The sequence below is a fragment of the Trachurus japonicus genome, chromosome 15 (genome assembly GCF_045865225.1).
Source record: "Trachurus japonicus isolate A0001 chromosome 15, Traja_1.0".
Lineage (NCBI taxonomy): Eukaryota > Metazoa > Chordata > Actinopteri > Carangiformes > Carangidae > Trachurus > Trachurus japonicus.
The window spans coordinates 11025344-11040653 of NC_140921.1; the positions used below are offsets into that span (position 1 = coordinate 11025344).

The 15310-nt window shown below is 44.0% G+C and overlaps 1 protein-coding gene across 12 annotated transcripts in view; it reads right to left on the minus strand.

Moving 5' to 3' along the window:
- Positions 1-3276: 3276 nt before the first annotated feature.
- ccdc88ab (coiled-coil and HOOK domain protein 88ab) overlaps positions 3277-15310 on the minus strand; it is a 68042-nt gene continuing 56008 nt past the window's right edge. Inside the window, exons 30-39 of one of the 12 annotated variants that reach the window (XR_015037732.1) lie at positions 15260-15307; positions 13499-13576; positions 11562-11798; positions 11404-11457; positions 10299-10385; positions 9509-9598; positions 8464-8756; positions 7122-7596; positions 5259-5377; positions 3277-4452 (exon numbers count right to left, since the gene is read on the minus strand). Coding sequence is in view for 4 of the 12 variants with exons in the window: in XM_085799562.1 (XP_085655688.1) it covers positions 6715-7596; positions 8464-8756; positions 9509-9598; positions 10299-10385; positions 11404-11457; positions 11562-11798; positions 13499-13576; positions 15260-15307 (1769 nt within the window). In the remaining 8 variants the exon portion in view is untranslated. Of the gene's footprint in view, positions 4453-5258; positions 5378-6689; positions 7597-8463; positions 8757-9508; positions 9599-10298; positions 10386-11403; positions 11458-11561; positions 11799-13498; positions 13577-15259; positions 15308-15310 lie in introns of those variants that run through there. The other 11 variants (XR_015037733.1, XM_085799566.1, XR_015037734.1 and 8 more) reach the window with 11 other exon arrangements.

Consider the following 15310-nt stretch of genomic DNA (forward strand, 5'->3'; position numbering starts at 1 on the left):
ACACACTGATTAACACACAAACGTGGGGCAAAAAAAACACTTAATTACTCTTCGGTGGCTGATTTAAATATTGAAATCCACAACATCATACAGTATAAGCACATGAGGTCAGTGACTCTCCCTTTAAGGAGGACAAAACCATATCTCTGTGTCAGTGGTTGAAACTTTGCAGCACTGTGTGTGTTTTTTTGTTTTTTTTCCACTGTGTCGTATAAAACTTTGTGAGTGTGTGTGACTTTGTACCGGCGGAGGGACGAGGCCTTTAGTGGCGTCTCTGCTAGTATAGTATCTGTGGTGGCAGAAAAACCACACTTTAATGCTTCGAATCATCACATATCATGTCTACGTATACATACGTGCACTGACACAGTCGAGCAGATTTTGAAATATTGTTGTGAATCCCCCGGCCCCCATCCTACTGTATCGACCACCTGTGCTTCTCTCTCTGAGTGCTGTGACATATCTGACATGCCATGAAAACTGTGCCCCCCTCCCTCTCCTCCTCAGTACCCACACACCCCCACACACACACTTTTGCACCATGACGATGATGCGTTGTTAAAAAACCAGTACTGAAACTATGTGATGTTTTTTATGGCTCTAAGTAGTTCTGTTTGTGCTGTGGCCGCCGGCCCCCGTTGTCTGTCTGTTGATGCCACCGATCTGATCTCATCTGATCTGATAAGACAAGATGCTTTTTTCTTTCATTGTGTTAGAGTGTGTGTCGCCACAGTCCTGGTAAATGTTTGAATCAAAGAGTTGAAACTGATCTGAAGGAAACGACAGATGCAAACTCCTTCTGCCAAAGTATTTGATCAAAGTTAAAATCAGCAGTTTTGTTAAATATGAAGCTGAACAGCAGAAACCAGCGTTGCAACATAGATTTAAGTCACTTCTTTCTCATACAGTATGCCACTTGTTTCTTTGTAGTTTCTATTTCACAGATTGATCTTTGTTCAAAACATATTTTTTACGCTTTAAAAAACAAATAATTAGTTCCAGTATCCTGTTGAAGTTTTATCCTGAAGTACACCTTGCTCATAAAATTGAATCCTCTTATTGTGAAGTGCAGGGAGGCAAAGAAACAACATAATCATTGTGACATTTTATCACTGAAAGTTCAGATTTAAGTGCAGCTGCATTCGCATATCAGATTTTATTTTTTTTTTACTCCAGGTATTTTTCTCTCTTCAGGTTAAAAGAAAATACATTTGCAGAATTAGGTGTGTGAGGTTTTCCATCCTGGGAAAAAAAAAAAAAAATTATCTCCTGGATATCAACTGAAATCACATAAATTCATTGAAAATTAAACCCATGTCTCTGAGATCCAGGGTACTGTAATATATTGCATTTTTGAAATATAGTAATATATCAAATGTTAGCTTCTCTGTTGTTTTTACGACACAAGACCAAATATAAAGTTTATACATAAGGCAGCAGCTGGCTACAAGAGAAGGATCAGTCTCAAGTTGTTTTCTGATGTTTAGCTTCATATAAATTTGAATTTTAAACTTTATAGAGATGTTTGAAAAACGAAAAGCAAAAAGCTGCGTAGTTCATCTACTTTGGCAAATGTCTAATATATCAGAATAAAAACATGACCTGACTGGAGTGATGGAACCAAAAGATTCTTGAGATGCTTAAAACAAAACAATGACAAAGGAAAATCAAACACCACAATCTTCAACAACAGCAACACTATATATGCAGTTTTACAAATGGAAGAAATATGCATGTCTACTTTCTGGTAATTTTTCACTGTTTACTTGATAAAGAAATGGAAATCTATGTTACTTGCATCCTCAAGGTTATGAAATGGCTCTGTCTGACGAAATCAAGTGATGTTATCTCACATTAAAATGCATAAAAGATTAGTCAAAGCCTTAGCTTGTGTGTGCCCCTTTATGAGTCAGTTTATTGCATTGTAACCTTATACTGAAGGGGCTACATATGTCTACTCTTTGAGTTTCAATTGGATGCTGGATTTTTGCATGACCATACAGTTAATAAAAATCATACATTTAAAACTATCAAGTGTTTGTTTGGCTGGTTGTTCTTCATATTGTTATTATTGGAAACTTAAAGCATATTTAATAAAATAGCATTTCAATACTGTCGTCCACTTCTCTCTTGTTGCAGCTTCATACACAAACACGTTTGGTTTTTTAGAAGTCGATACTCTGCAACTGAAATAGTCCTGGGTGATAATTCACTGCAGTTAAATTGTTCATGAACTTTCAGATTTACTGTATAATTTTAATATTTAAACCTACAGTGTTTAAATGTTGAGTATATACATTTAAATCCTTTTTAATTAATCATTTCTTGCCACAGGGGGGCAACTGACCTTTTGCATGGTCTGTTCTAGCTGCAGTACCGACAGTTGCCTCTAAGGGACGCCACAGACCAGACAAATCAACCTGAAGCTGAGTAGCACAACTATTTCAAGCACCATTTATGAGATACTGTTGAAGAAGCAGTGGAAATAGCTTTTTCCAGGACTAAAATATGTTTAAAATGTAATTTCATAACTACAGTCAGATGCTTTTATGTACTTTTTGATTCCACCTCTTCATATGTTACAATATCCAGTCCTACTGAGGGGACAAAATGCAATGCAATATTCTCAATTTGTGTAAAAACTTTAATTCAACAGTTTATCTTGAGTACATTAGGTTAGAGGTGTGTTAAAGTAGCCCCTTCCCCTACATACAGTAGGGGCCAGACTTACAGACCAACACCTACGTTGTCTAACTCTGTGGCTCAGGGCCCATTTGAAATGTTGGTGGCCGACGTCCAGCTCCTTAACAGGGAGGGCGCAAAATAATGCCAGGATGCAATTTGTGAAAGTAGATTTTGTTTTAGAACATTTAAAAACCTGAATTATATTTATATCTTTTTGACAAAATCACAGTTTTGAAAATGAAGCTCAAATACAAGTCTTTTATGGTCATTTTGTGATCAGATCTTGTTTTACCATCATCACCAATTCATATCTTTTTGTTAATTTTATACATCACGTGCATGATCTTTCTTTTCTTTCTTTATCTGTGGTCAAATTGCACAGTTTAGATCATTTGGAGAAATGTCTGCTCTATTCCAGCTGTAAATGGATTTATCATATCTTTAAGTGCACTTCTCCTAATGAAACATCCCAGTGCTTAATGCAGTGCAATCTTGAAAAGGGAAGATCAATCAGAACCACCATGTTCTTCTACCACCTGGACATTAGGTCTGTAGCTCGGCATCAAACAGAAACGAGGAGAGAACACAGTAAGTCTTGATGAGTTTTAATTACATCAAATGGATTTATGTAAAAGTGGAAAAGGAGGAAAACACTGGGTCTCGTCACCACCATCATGTTCAACGTCACAGCAACAGAAATGTGCACATGTTCTGTATGTAGCGGGCAGGTTGCAGGTCACCTATACTCCAGTCGGTCAAGATTTATAAACAGGAAGTAGATACATGATATTGTGAGGAAGTTATGCTGCTAATGAACTGTGTTGATTTTCTTTATAGAGCAGGATAAGAAGCTAAAGATGTGATGACTTGTTCCATGAGCTACTGTATGATGATATAATATTACTGAAGCTAAGATGAAGTGTGTAACGTCTGTTTCATATAGGTGACCTGAACACTCCCAGGATGACTCTCTCTCTCTCTCGCTCTCATCACACATCAAGCTTCACTCCTGATTGGCAGGCAACTGGTGCCAGTCACACAGCTGTAATGGCTTCCAGTCCCGAGTCCTTTTGGCATCCCCCACTCAACACTGTCCTCCTCTTTGATTGGACAAAGGGAAGTGGGGGTGATTGGCTGATTGATTGCTCCATGCAAATGGTGATTCTTCAGTCTGACAGGAGGTTCAGAAATGGTTGTGCTGACATGCGTTGACAATGGTTAAGAAGAGTCTGACTGAATGTCTTTTTTTTTTTTTTGCTTGTGCATGCTGCCCGTTTACAAAATCAATGATTGTTTTTGTTTTTTTTCCCATGATCATGGCGTCGGGCAGAAGAAGGTCCGGCTTGATCTGAAGTTGCACAGAAGAGGTCCAAAATGGAGTCACCAGTCTGGTTAGAGATCGCCCTTTTGGCTGCTGTGTGAACATTGGCACTTCAATCTTAGTCCGTAGAGACTAGTGCACATAGGAGTCCGTCACACTGAAGGACACGTGGCAGTGCAATCTGCCACAGCAGTCTTTATAGAAAAAAAAAACTGTCACCACAACATTTTCTTGTATTTTTCTGTTGTTTCCTTGATTCAAGGAAGAAAAACAAAACAGAGAAGGAAGCCACTTTTCTCTACTCAAGTGTCCTGGGTTTAAAAAAATAAAAAACAAAGAGGGAAGAAAAGGAAAGTGGGGATATACAATCTTTTCTCACTGTAGACGGTCTCAGCAGATTAACTCTACTAGGCTTCAGACACACAGCTCCAAGGCCACCTTTATCTCTGTGTCCCCGGCGAGCAAAGAGGAGTGGAAAGAGTAAGAGAAGAAAGAAAAGAAGAAGACAGGTTAGAAAAATTAAGAAGCCAAGTTGGATGGAAGAAAAAAAAAGAAGACAAAGGAAAAAAGGGAGGGAGAAGAAGGTTAGAAGTCAGAAACAGTGTCAGTGATGAACAAGAGGAGACGACGACGGCAGCCTGCGTCTTATACTGTACATGCATTCTCAGGGGAAGGAGGAAGAAGAGGAAGAGAAAGAGGAGGAAGAGGAAGAGGAAGAGGAGGAGGAGGAGGAGGAGGAGGAAGAAGAGGAAGAGGGGAAGGATTTCAGTGCTACACCAAAGCCATGCAGCAACAATAAGCAGCCTGGGAACGGTAAAGAGCCGGAGCTCAGCGGTCACCTCTACCACCATCACAATAAGCATCACGGAGCAGCGACACGGTGGTGCTGGAGCCGCCGGGGTGGTGGGGGGGCAGGGGGGTTGAGACGGGGGCACAAATGTTCATCCACTCGGAGCAAGGTGGTAAAATGGCCCATATGCCATGCAGACCAGGTCCCATCAGGCTCAGTGAACAGGCGTTTGTCACCACGGGGACAGTGGGGGCGACGGACAGGACAGTGAGGGAGTGAGGGAGGATAAGGGGGGGGGGTAACAGTTTAGAGAAGCAGGGGAAGCAAGTGCATGGCAGGATGGACGACATCTGTTACACCATGTTTTAGGTTCCCATGGAGACAAGACCGAACAGCCCCTCCCCTCCCCTCCCCTCCATCCCACCCCTCCTTCTTCCTCCCACTCGAGCAGCACTCACTCACCACGCGCTCACAGCATGGTAGCAGACAGACGAGGGTGTGGGGTGTGGGGGGGGGGGGCAGGGTTTAGCAGCTTTGCTGCGGCTCCCCGCTCCTGCTTTTAGACTTTCTGCCCTCCTCATCTGTAGGACAAAGGCAACGTTCATGTTACATCTGCAGACAGCGACAAGAACACTTTCATTTTACTGTACACCTGCATTAACTGTAGATGGAGATAAATACAATAGAGCAAGTTCAAACGAGGAACTACATGAGTACAAAAGCAGAAATAAATAAGGATCTAGATGCAGACAGTTCGACTAATATTGGCACATGAAGCAGTGCTCGTCTTTGATTATAACTTAATGATTAATCTGTACAAGATCTTGTCAATCTAAAATACATCATCAAATATTATCCATTCTCATGTTGGGGCATGTTGAGATGGGTAAATAAAAGTTTCCAGATACGAAAAGAAATGATGTTAGCTTCATTCACAAAACAATCTGACCACTGCAAACTCTTATCAACTTTCTCTAATGACTCTCTCTTTCAATAACTCTGCCTAAAACTAAAATATATCAATCACTCTGACCATAATATTCCACCACCTCCACTCTCAACTTTCACTTCACCAACTAAATCCTCTCCTCAGATCATTCTGGGAATGAAGCTTCATCATTTTTGTCACCAACCCACCACAGAGCAAAAGCCCCAGTTAATATGTAAAAGAAAAATACAGAAAAGGGTGTAAAAAATGTATGAAAACAAACACAATACACACCGTCAATAGAAACCAAAAGAGGATAAAAAATAAACATTTTGATCACGGAAATCAAAATGAGCGTTTCAGGTCGAACCAAGACAGAACAAAGCCATGCAGTTATAACGCAGCAGTGAAAAGATTCTCCTGTAAACTAAAACGTCATGATAAACATTAAGTGACCAGTGGATCTATTATCTGACATATTGAAAGACTTTACTGTCCCACAATGCTTTGCTCCTCAACAGAAACAGGTATTTCTGCTTTTTTTTAATGGCTCAATCTCCCAACATTTCTGCTTCTGTAGCTCGTTTGCGATTGAAGCTAGAAACAGAAATATGTAGTCTTAAGTGTGATGTACAAATCCACAACAGCAGATAATAGTCTAGTGTTAGCCAGTGAAACAATATAATGTGGAAACAATAATGGACGGAAGAACAAAGTTAACCAAAGTCCGACCTTAGAGAACAGAACGGGACAGAAAAAAAAGTCAGAACAGGGAAAAACAAAACCGAACATAAAACCAAAAACAGCAAAATCACCAGTCAGCACCATGGCAAACAGAAAAGCATGAAACCAATACACCACGAGGAGATAAGACAGTGCTCTGATCAATACATGCAGAGGAGGATCCGTCCGTTCATTGGTCTTTAAGTCAAGTCTTATATATATATATATATAAAAGTATCAATCAGCAGGCCAGAACCTCCCCGTCTCTCACACACACCCGTACTCATACCACAGGGACTGGTTTTCCTCTGCGCTCAGCGACTGGTCCGGATCATTCACATGATTGGGGTCGACTGCTGGGCCGGACCTCACCTGGCCGTTCGATTGGCTCTGGCTCTGGTTTTGGGTGGGTTTATTTGCGACAGGTGGGCCGCTGATGTTGCTGACTAAGGTGGGGTTGAGAGACAGGAAGGGGAGGTTTTTGCCTGCTGACTCGCTGCTAAAAATGGAGTCCATGAACACCGACTCTACAGTGAAGGAGGGGCCGAGGAAAGACTCGAGGGTGGAGAGGTCGGGGTCGTCCAGGCTAGAATGGCAGGGTAAGCTGAGGGACTTGGGTAAGGGGGCGGTGGCGGTGGCGAGGAGGGGTCCCGTTAGGTTGGTGCTGTACTCACTGGGTGTGGGCTGGGAGCGGAGCCCGGCCTTGGTGGTGGAGGAAGAAGCAGCGACGGGAGGAGAGGCGTCGACGGACACGGGCTGCCGGCTGTCCTTGGAGAGCAGGTCGTGGATGCTGGTGCGCCGCGTGGTTCCCTCGGCCGTGGAGATGACGCTGCTCGCCCGCGGCAGAGTGGCCGAGGCCGAGGCCGAGTCCAGACGCTCCGACACCGACGTGGCTTTGCCCTGCGACGACAGGCTGGAGCGGACCGGGACCGAGCCCCTCACCCGGGTGCTCTCCGCCTTCCGGAGCGTCGGGCGACCGGGTTGTCCCGACGACCTCGGCGGGCGGTCGGAGCTGACCAGAGTCGCCTTCCCGCTGGCCGAGCGCAGGATCCCTCGGCCCTTTGTGGAGGTGGTGCGCTCTTTCTGCACGTGTTCGGACGAGGTGGGGAGGCGAGGAGAGTCCACGGTGAGGTTCTCCTGGCTGCCGGACTACAGAGGACACAGACACAGATCATCAGTCAAATTCCCACCAGTAGGGCGCAATAGCGATATGACAAGCTAGTAACACTTTATAATAAGTATATACTATTAAGCATTAGTTAAACATTAATAAATACTGAATTCTTCATTTATAACGCATGAATACTCATTAGTATGTAGTTTATAAATACAGTTAGTGCTTATCAATGATGAGTAAAACATTGTTAACTGTGTTCATAAACTACATACTAATGAGTATTCATGCATTATAAATAATTGATTCAGTATTTCATGCTTAACTAATGCTTAATAGTGTGTACTTATTATAAAGTGTTACAGACAAGCTGACTTGGACCGCTGTGGCCAGCTGTGGCCAGCTGTGGCCAGCTGTGGCCAGCTGTGGTCACTGGTCACAGGAACTATTACAATGTTTCCATTTCGTGGTGTCAGCGCCTCTGTTTTTTGTTTTGTTTTTTCTCACTATTTTTTGTTTTCATTCACTCATATGCAGATTGAGAGTGAGTGAGCGTGAGAGAAACACCGGGCGCACATCCGATTTCACATTTGCCTATTGGCAAAAATGAGTTGGTTACAAATGAAGAGAGGAAAAACATGGAGAATATAGGTCTATATATAAAAGTCTTTGTCCCAGGAGTGATGAGGAACTGTCACTGTCAGTTGTCATAAATTGGATATAAACACTAATCACTAAAAATTCTCCCATGTCCAAGGTGGGGAATGACTGAAAAAGTTTGAGAACCAGTGAGTTATCATATCTTTTGTTTTTAGTACAACCCAGTCAACTTAACCTGCTGGCTTTAATCCAACAGACACATTACAGCAACACATCAGCTCTAACTGAGTTAGAGGCCTCACCTCTGCAGGATCGATACCCTCGTCCAGGAACTGCTGCAGGGAAAGCACCTCGTTGCCGGGCGATCCCGTCTTCCTGATCTGGGTCTGGCCCGGGCTGCCGGCGGCGGCGGCGGCAGCGGCAGACGGGTCGAGTGACCTGCGCAGCTGCAGGGGGCTCTGGTGGGAGGAGCGTGAGGAGGTGGGCTGCTGCACGGGGCTGCTGCCGCTGCTGGACCAAACCTCCTGGTCTAGGCTCAGGCTGAACTCCCCGCTGCTCTCGCTGTGAGGTCGGCTCAGGCTGCCGTTCAACGTGCCTGTGGGAGCGGGAAGCAGAGATTAGATCCACAGAGGAGCTGATCAAACCTCAACACATTGTTAGTCCACACAATAGTTAATCAGGTTATTTAAACTGAAATGTTTTTGAAAAATATTCTTTTACTGCTTGAAATCTAAGCTCATCATCATCTGATTCATCATTGAACAGAAAATGAGACGAGACAAAGACTTTAGGGGTTAGGTTGATAAAAGCCCAACAAGCTGAGAAATGTTAATGTCCCATGCTGAATATTTTTTTATTTTTTAATCATTTTTAGACCATACTGATGTAAAAGTGCCCCTTTCACTGTTAAATTATCATTCTAGTCTATTCCTTCAGAAAACAACAGAAATGGATAAAATCAATTTGCTAAAACACAAGGTAACATGATTAAATGTCTTTATTTGTCTGACTCGCTTTACTATTATGTAAATATGCACTCATGAGAACATATAACAGAATTTTGTATTTAAAAAAATGTCTTAAATGATTACCGTAATCTTTTTTTTTTTTAAAGAGGGCAATTTATTTCCTTTTCATTGACTAATCAATGGACCAGCTATTGTAGCAGCTCTAAGTGATTATTTTCTCTCCCACAGGAGGGAAAAGTCTGAGCCACAGAGCACCTTAAACCTTAAAGTCGGTCTGAGTAAAGACATGAAAGGCGAAGATAAAGGGAACAAAGGAGGAACGGCAGGAAGAGGTGAGTTAGAGGGAGAGAGGGGAGGGTTAAAGGAAGGAGGTGCGTACCTTTGCCCTCCAGAGGAGAGATGAGGTGGGAGTTATTGTTACTATTACTACTGATGGTCCTGTTGCTATGGAGACTGGTGGGTCTGGTGGCTGGGCAAGGGACGAGAGGGAAGAGACGTGCACACACACACAGTTAGGTTTCATATATATACACATACATGGATCCTCACCAACGTGCACTAACACAAAGAATAGCACGTAGGCGCACGCTAACAGTCTGAGAGCACGGCTCCTGCTGGGGCAGCAGATGGCACATGCCAGGCAGAGGGACAGGCCGGGTGGCTCAGTGCCAGGCTGCATCCCCAACATGTCCAGTTAGTAAACACAAACTACTGACAGAGAGGGCCAGGACCAACCCACCTAAAGGAAAAAAGGAGGGGAAAGGGGAACTAATAGAGACAATACTGAATAACAGAAAGAGACAATAGAGTGGAGGTAGAATAGTAGTAAAATAAAATTGGCATGCCTTTGATCCGGTGCAAGACTGAGTGGGAGGCAGAGGGGAGAAGGAGAAAGTGAGAAGGAGGAAAAAGAAAGGGAGTGGTGACAATGTGACCTTGCTCTTCCCGTGTGTGTTTAGTGGGGGACAGTTTCGGCTGGAAACCAGGGACCGTGACAGCATTTCAAACTGGTTTTCAGGACACGGCTGACACCAGATTAGAATTTAAAATGAATCTTTCCACCAGTGATTCCACCAGTATTAAAAGGTTTCTGCTTGTTATGTCTAGGAAACCAGCCCCTTGTTTGTTGGCCCCAAGGTGAGATTTGGTGCCAAGTAGTTGTCACTTACTACAGATGCTACAGGGCACTCTGCACATAATGCTCAGCTCAACAGGGGAAGGAGACAGAGCCAAAGCACTGCTGTGCACCTGCAGGCCTGGTAACACACACACACACACACACATCCAGTATGAACAATGCAACACGCCCTAGTTGAGACACATCACGTCTGAAGGAAATATCACACTATATTCATTAACACTGCACGCATACAGTAGCAACACATGAGCAAAGTTTAAAATCCATCCATGTTTTGTTTTTTTAATAGAGAGATGGAAACATAAATCTAAAAGTGAAAAAATGTGTCCGGCAAAAGTTAATTGTAAAATCAATACGTGTCTGAAACTTCCATTAAGAATTTAACATATAGGAACAGACGATCTCTAGACGATGACCTAATGGCTGATACATTATAAGTAACGTCCGGTGTGCGAGAGTGGAAAGCGGTTTCCTCCGGCCATTATAGAGAAGTACCGGAAAAATGGGTGTGACGGCACTGCAGTGGATTTTATAAAGTGCATGCTGGGAACTCATCAGCTAAGTAGAACCCAGGTTGGGCACTAATAAAGCTACACTGACGTCCTGTGGAACCGGTCTAATGATACTTCAGGGAGTATAGGTTATGTACATGTCTCGGAGGGTCGGTGGATACAAAACGCATTTAAAGCGGTTAAAAAATATTTAAAATACTATTCTTGTCAGATATCAGGTTGTTGAACTAGGAATGTGTGTCAGTCGTTTTGTGGCCATTTAACAACTGGGTCATCCCCATCAGAGTGGCAGAGAAGTGATGAATAGTTGGCCGGCCGCAGATTAACTGCCCTGGATAACACCCTAAAGCCTGGAATAGAGTCAATCCTACTTTCAATGGAGGCTGATCTCTCTCTTTTGCGCTCTGCTAAAATTGCTTTTCCGACTGTAGATCAGGCTTAATCGAAGTGCAGGAAGGCAGCCCAAAGATTAGCGGTGTGGGAGTGTTGAGGACGTGACCTGCTCTTTTGGGGCTTTTCAGTCTTCTCTTATCCCTCGTTTGAGAGGTCTAAACATCCCCGGCTGCTGCAAGCCCCCTTTCCCCTGTCGTTTGACACAGTCCACAGTTTGATATAAAGTCTTACCTTGACTCTTTGGGTCGTCTGAGGAGCCGGCAACATCCTCGCAGGAGGCGTTACCTGTTGGCAGACGGGGGGAGAGAAAAAAAAGCAGCTGTAGCATCTCTGACACCATTTTCATCCACTTCATACAAACAACCGGCATCTATCAGCACTCCTCTGACCTTTGACCTGAAGCCGCAGCTTGGCCCTGCTGTGCCCCGCGCTGGGCAGGGTGAGGGCGGCGCAGTCGATGGCGTTGGTGGAGAAGGCGAGCTCCTTCATGCGCTGCCCGCCGCGCCTGCTGCTGACCGTCATGCCGCCATCTCCGGCCTCGGCGCCGTCGAGGTTCTCGATGCTGCCGGCCCACTGGGCTGCATGACCGCCGGCCACCGCCATGGTCTGCAGCAGGTCGTTCATGGCTGATGGACGGACGGAGGAATAGAAAAGAGACATGAGGACTGGAACAGTTCATGCTTTTTTTTCTTTTGTTACATCCTATCTCATCTCCAAGCAGGACCTTTAACTTATCATCATGTATTATCATTATATCATGTGCATTTTGCATGAATAGACTGAGACATTGTGACTTGTGGAAGCAAAATACCTCAGCTATATATTTATTTATTTAGTGGCTCCAGGTTGTCACAAATTGTTTCAGCCTGGAGAACTACCAGTGGTTTGCAAACATCTTACTCACTGTGCCTTAATGTGGAAGCATCATTAAGGAAAAAGGCTCAATTCTCCCATTTAGAGGGTTAATATAGCAGAGAATTGCCCTTTGTGTTGAGGCCCTGCTCAACATTACTAATAGGTCTATCTAAATGCAACGACGTCGTTACATGCAGGCAGTACTATTAAAAAAGACGACGATTATCTTAAGTGCATAAAGATGGCGGCTGCAGTGTCATCCCTCATTACTGCACCATCTCAGCCTGATGCATCATCCTCAAGAGGCCACTGTCTTTATGCACTTAGTTGACTGAGTTGTATGCGATGGTAGCGAGAGGCATGAGGGCATGCAGAGCTGCACCGAGCAGCAGCAGCGGCAGCGGCAGCACTGTACAACAAAAGATCAGAGCAGGAATCATAGCGCGGCGGTGAGTCCATGTCAGCAGAATAAGATCTGAAATGCAGCACGCTGACGGAGGAAAAGATAGAGTGACAGAGTGAGAGAAAGAAAGAGAGAGTTAAGGCTCCATTTCAAGTCCTCCATGGTGAGTGTGAGCAGCGATGATCAGGCAGTTGGTGATAATATTTTTTGTAATGCCATGCTGTAATCAAAGATGGTAGCAAGCACAGCACAGGCGCATGAAAGGCAAACCCGCAGTCTCTTTCGCCTGAACACACACACACGCACATAAAGACGCACTCAAACACAGCCTTTCATTCAGTTTACACAAATAAAATCAAACCACAGAGCACATGACAAAGCTGCCCGCTAAGTTGCCCATTGCATACTGTAGTGATTCCCACAATCACCAAACTGAAACATGATAGATGACGCAAAAATCGATGAAAATCAAACTGCATGACGAGAGACAGATACAGAGAAAGAGAAAACTCCTGACTTCTTCTGTTATTCCTGTTCTTTAGCACATCTTTGTTTGTGAGGTTTGTGTTATTCATTTACTCATCAGTTACAGTTAGTAGAGAAGAGGAAAAGTGACACTGCACTCATGAATGCTAAGAGGAGATACTCTACAGGAGGGAGTGGAGGGAGGCGGCAGACGCAGGGGGTGACGGAAGGAGTTGGGGTCACTAGGAAAATATGATAAGGACAAGTCACTGATGTCAGCAGGAGCAGCGTGGGGCTGAGGCGACTATACCACAAAATATAAACTTGAATTTCTGGTGGATCTTTAGCAGACATCTCGAAAAAGGGCTTCAGATGTCAAAAAACTGTGAAATCTAAAGTAATCCTGAATGAATGGCTGTAGGTTTGATGGGTTGAGACTGAAACCTGACACTGCCATGCTGTCGCTGCCACACACCCACACACACACACACTGCAGCCGCCCTGAGATCAGTGACTTTTCCTTCTTTGTTTCTCCTAGCGTGACAATGACGGGGGGGGGAGCAGGCGGAGGAAGGCTAGCGTGGCGGCTATCGGAGGTCTTACACATGGAGCGCCGGTAGATGGCTTTGGCCTTGTCTTTGTCCTTGGATCTGTTCCTCATGAAAGGCAACCTTTTTATAGCTGTCAGAGCGCAGCCAAGAGAGAGAGGGATAGACAGACGGACAGACAGACAGACAGACAGACAGGGGGAGAGAGAGCGACAGAACAATCCCGGGAGGGAGGTGGAGGAAAAGAAAACAAAAGAAAAAGGAGGGCAGAACAGAAGGATGCGGTTAACGTTTTTTATTCACAGAGAGCCAGGGGGAGAGATGCAGAGAGAGAGCTGAGCCCCTGGACAGACACTGTGCTGGACAACGACAACATGACTTAGATTGGTGAATTATGTTATTACAAAGTCTCTTTGATTGTGATAAAACTGTATTTCAGTCCATAAAAATGCACCTCATCCATTTATTATTATTTCTTGTTATTTACTGTGAACACTGTTAGAAATAGTATATTAGCAAAGCTGGTACAAGTTGATGAGGCTGAAACACAGTCTCTCACTTTTTGAACATTTTAGAGAGACCGTGTTCAGCTCCTTTGTTGTTTTTACCAGCTTTATTAATAAATGTGTCAATGAATGTTTTAAAAGCTTGTTAAAGTGCTTTTGGGTGAACTGAAATAACTTCCACGTACTTCAAAACCTGAGTATTACTTTTAAGGGCAGACTTCTGTACAAAAATACGTTATGCAAACAAAGAACAGAAACACATTATGCAAATACACACACACCCACTCGCTCTATCACCACACACAAACGCTCTCATGTTAATGGTCATGAGTGTTGTATTTTACATACCAACGGACTTCATAGAGCATTACACACATTACACAACAACACAAGAGTCAACACATCACCACACCTAGATGGGACACAGAGGACGATGTGTATTAAAGGGTGCAATCAGGAGAGTGAAAAGGTCGAAGGGCAGGTTAACAGCATCTGGGAGGACGGCAACGATCCCAAAACAGACATTTCCAAGAGGCAAAAAAAAAAAGTGGTTCATCATGCCATCACTGTGTGTACATGACACCAACTGAACCAAAGATGATTCAAAGTGTCTCTTCATTTCTCTCCTAACATTTAACTTTAAATGGAAAAACCTTAATGCATTAAATTCTGTGTTTAAATGCACTGGCTTATTATATTTGACTAGATTAACTTCTACATTATACCCAGTAATTCTTATATTTTGCAGATAATAAAACATGCAGACCTACTACATGCTGGTTTTACTGAGTAAACCTAAGTGCCCGTGTACAGTTAAAATAAGTACCAGTGAATATAACCTATATAAACCTGACTTTAACACACTTGAGTGGAAGTGAGCTAATTCATTGCACCTTTTAATAGCTACGATGCTACGTCGAAGGGCGTTTCTATCTTCTTTTACAGGTGAACTGCACAGATCAGCAGGTTGACATGTCTGTAACTGCGGGCTAATGAGCCCTTCGCCTATATGGGGGGGGGGGGGTCGGCCTTAAGAGTGAACTGCACCTGGTTCAACACATACCAATACTACACATCAGTAGCCCCTCAGACAAGGTCATAGATAACAAGCGCTATCTGTTGTTTCAAACCATCTACTCTTTGAACCAGGCCTGTGGTCGGGGGGAGTCAACCTCGTGGTGCTGCACAGCTCAACCCGTAACCTCTAGGACATCTGAGTGTGACACGGACAATGGACTCACGAAAACATGCCCTGAGAGACGTGACAGCCGGGTCACAAACCCCGCCCACCCTCCCCTTCCGCAGCATACCATTGGTGGACCCCTGCCCTTGGGCATGGGGCTGCTGCCCTCTCCTCCCTT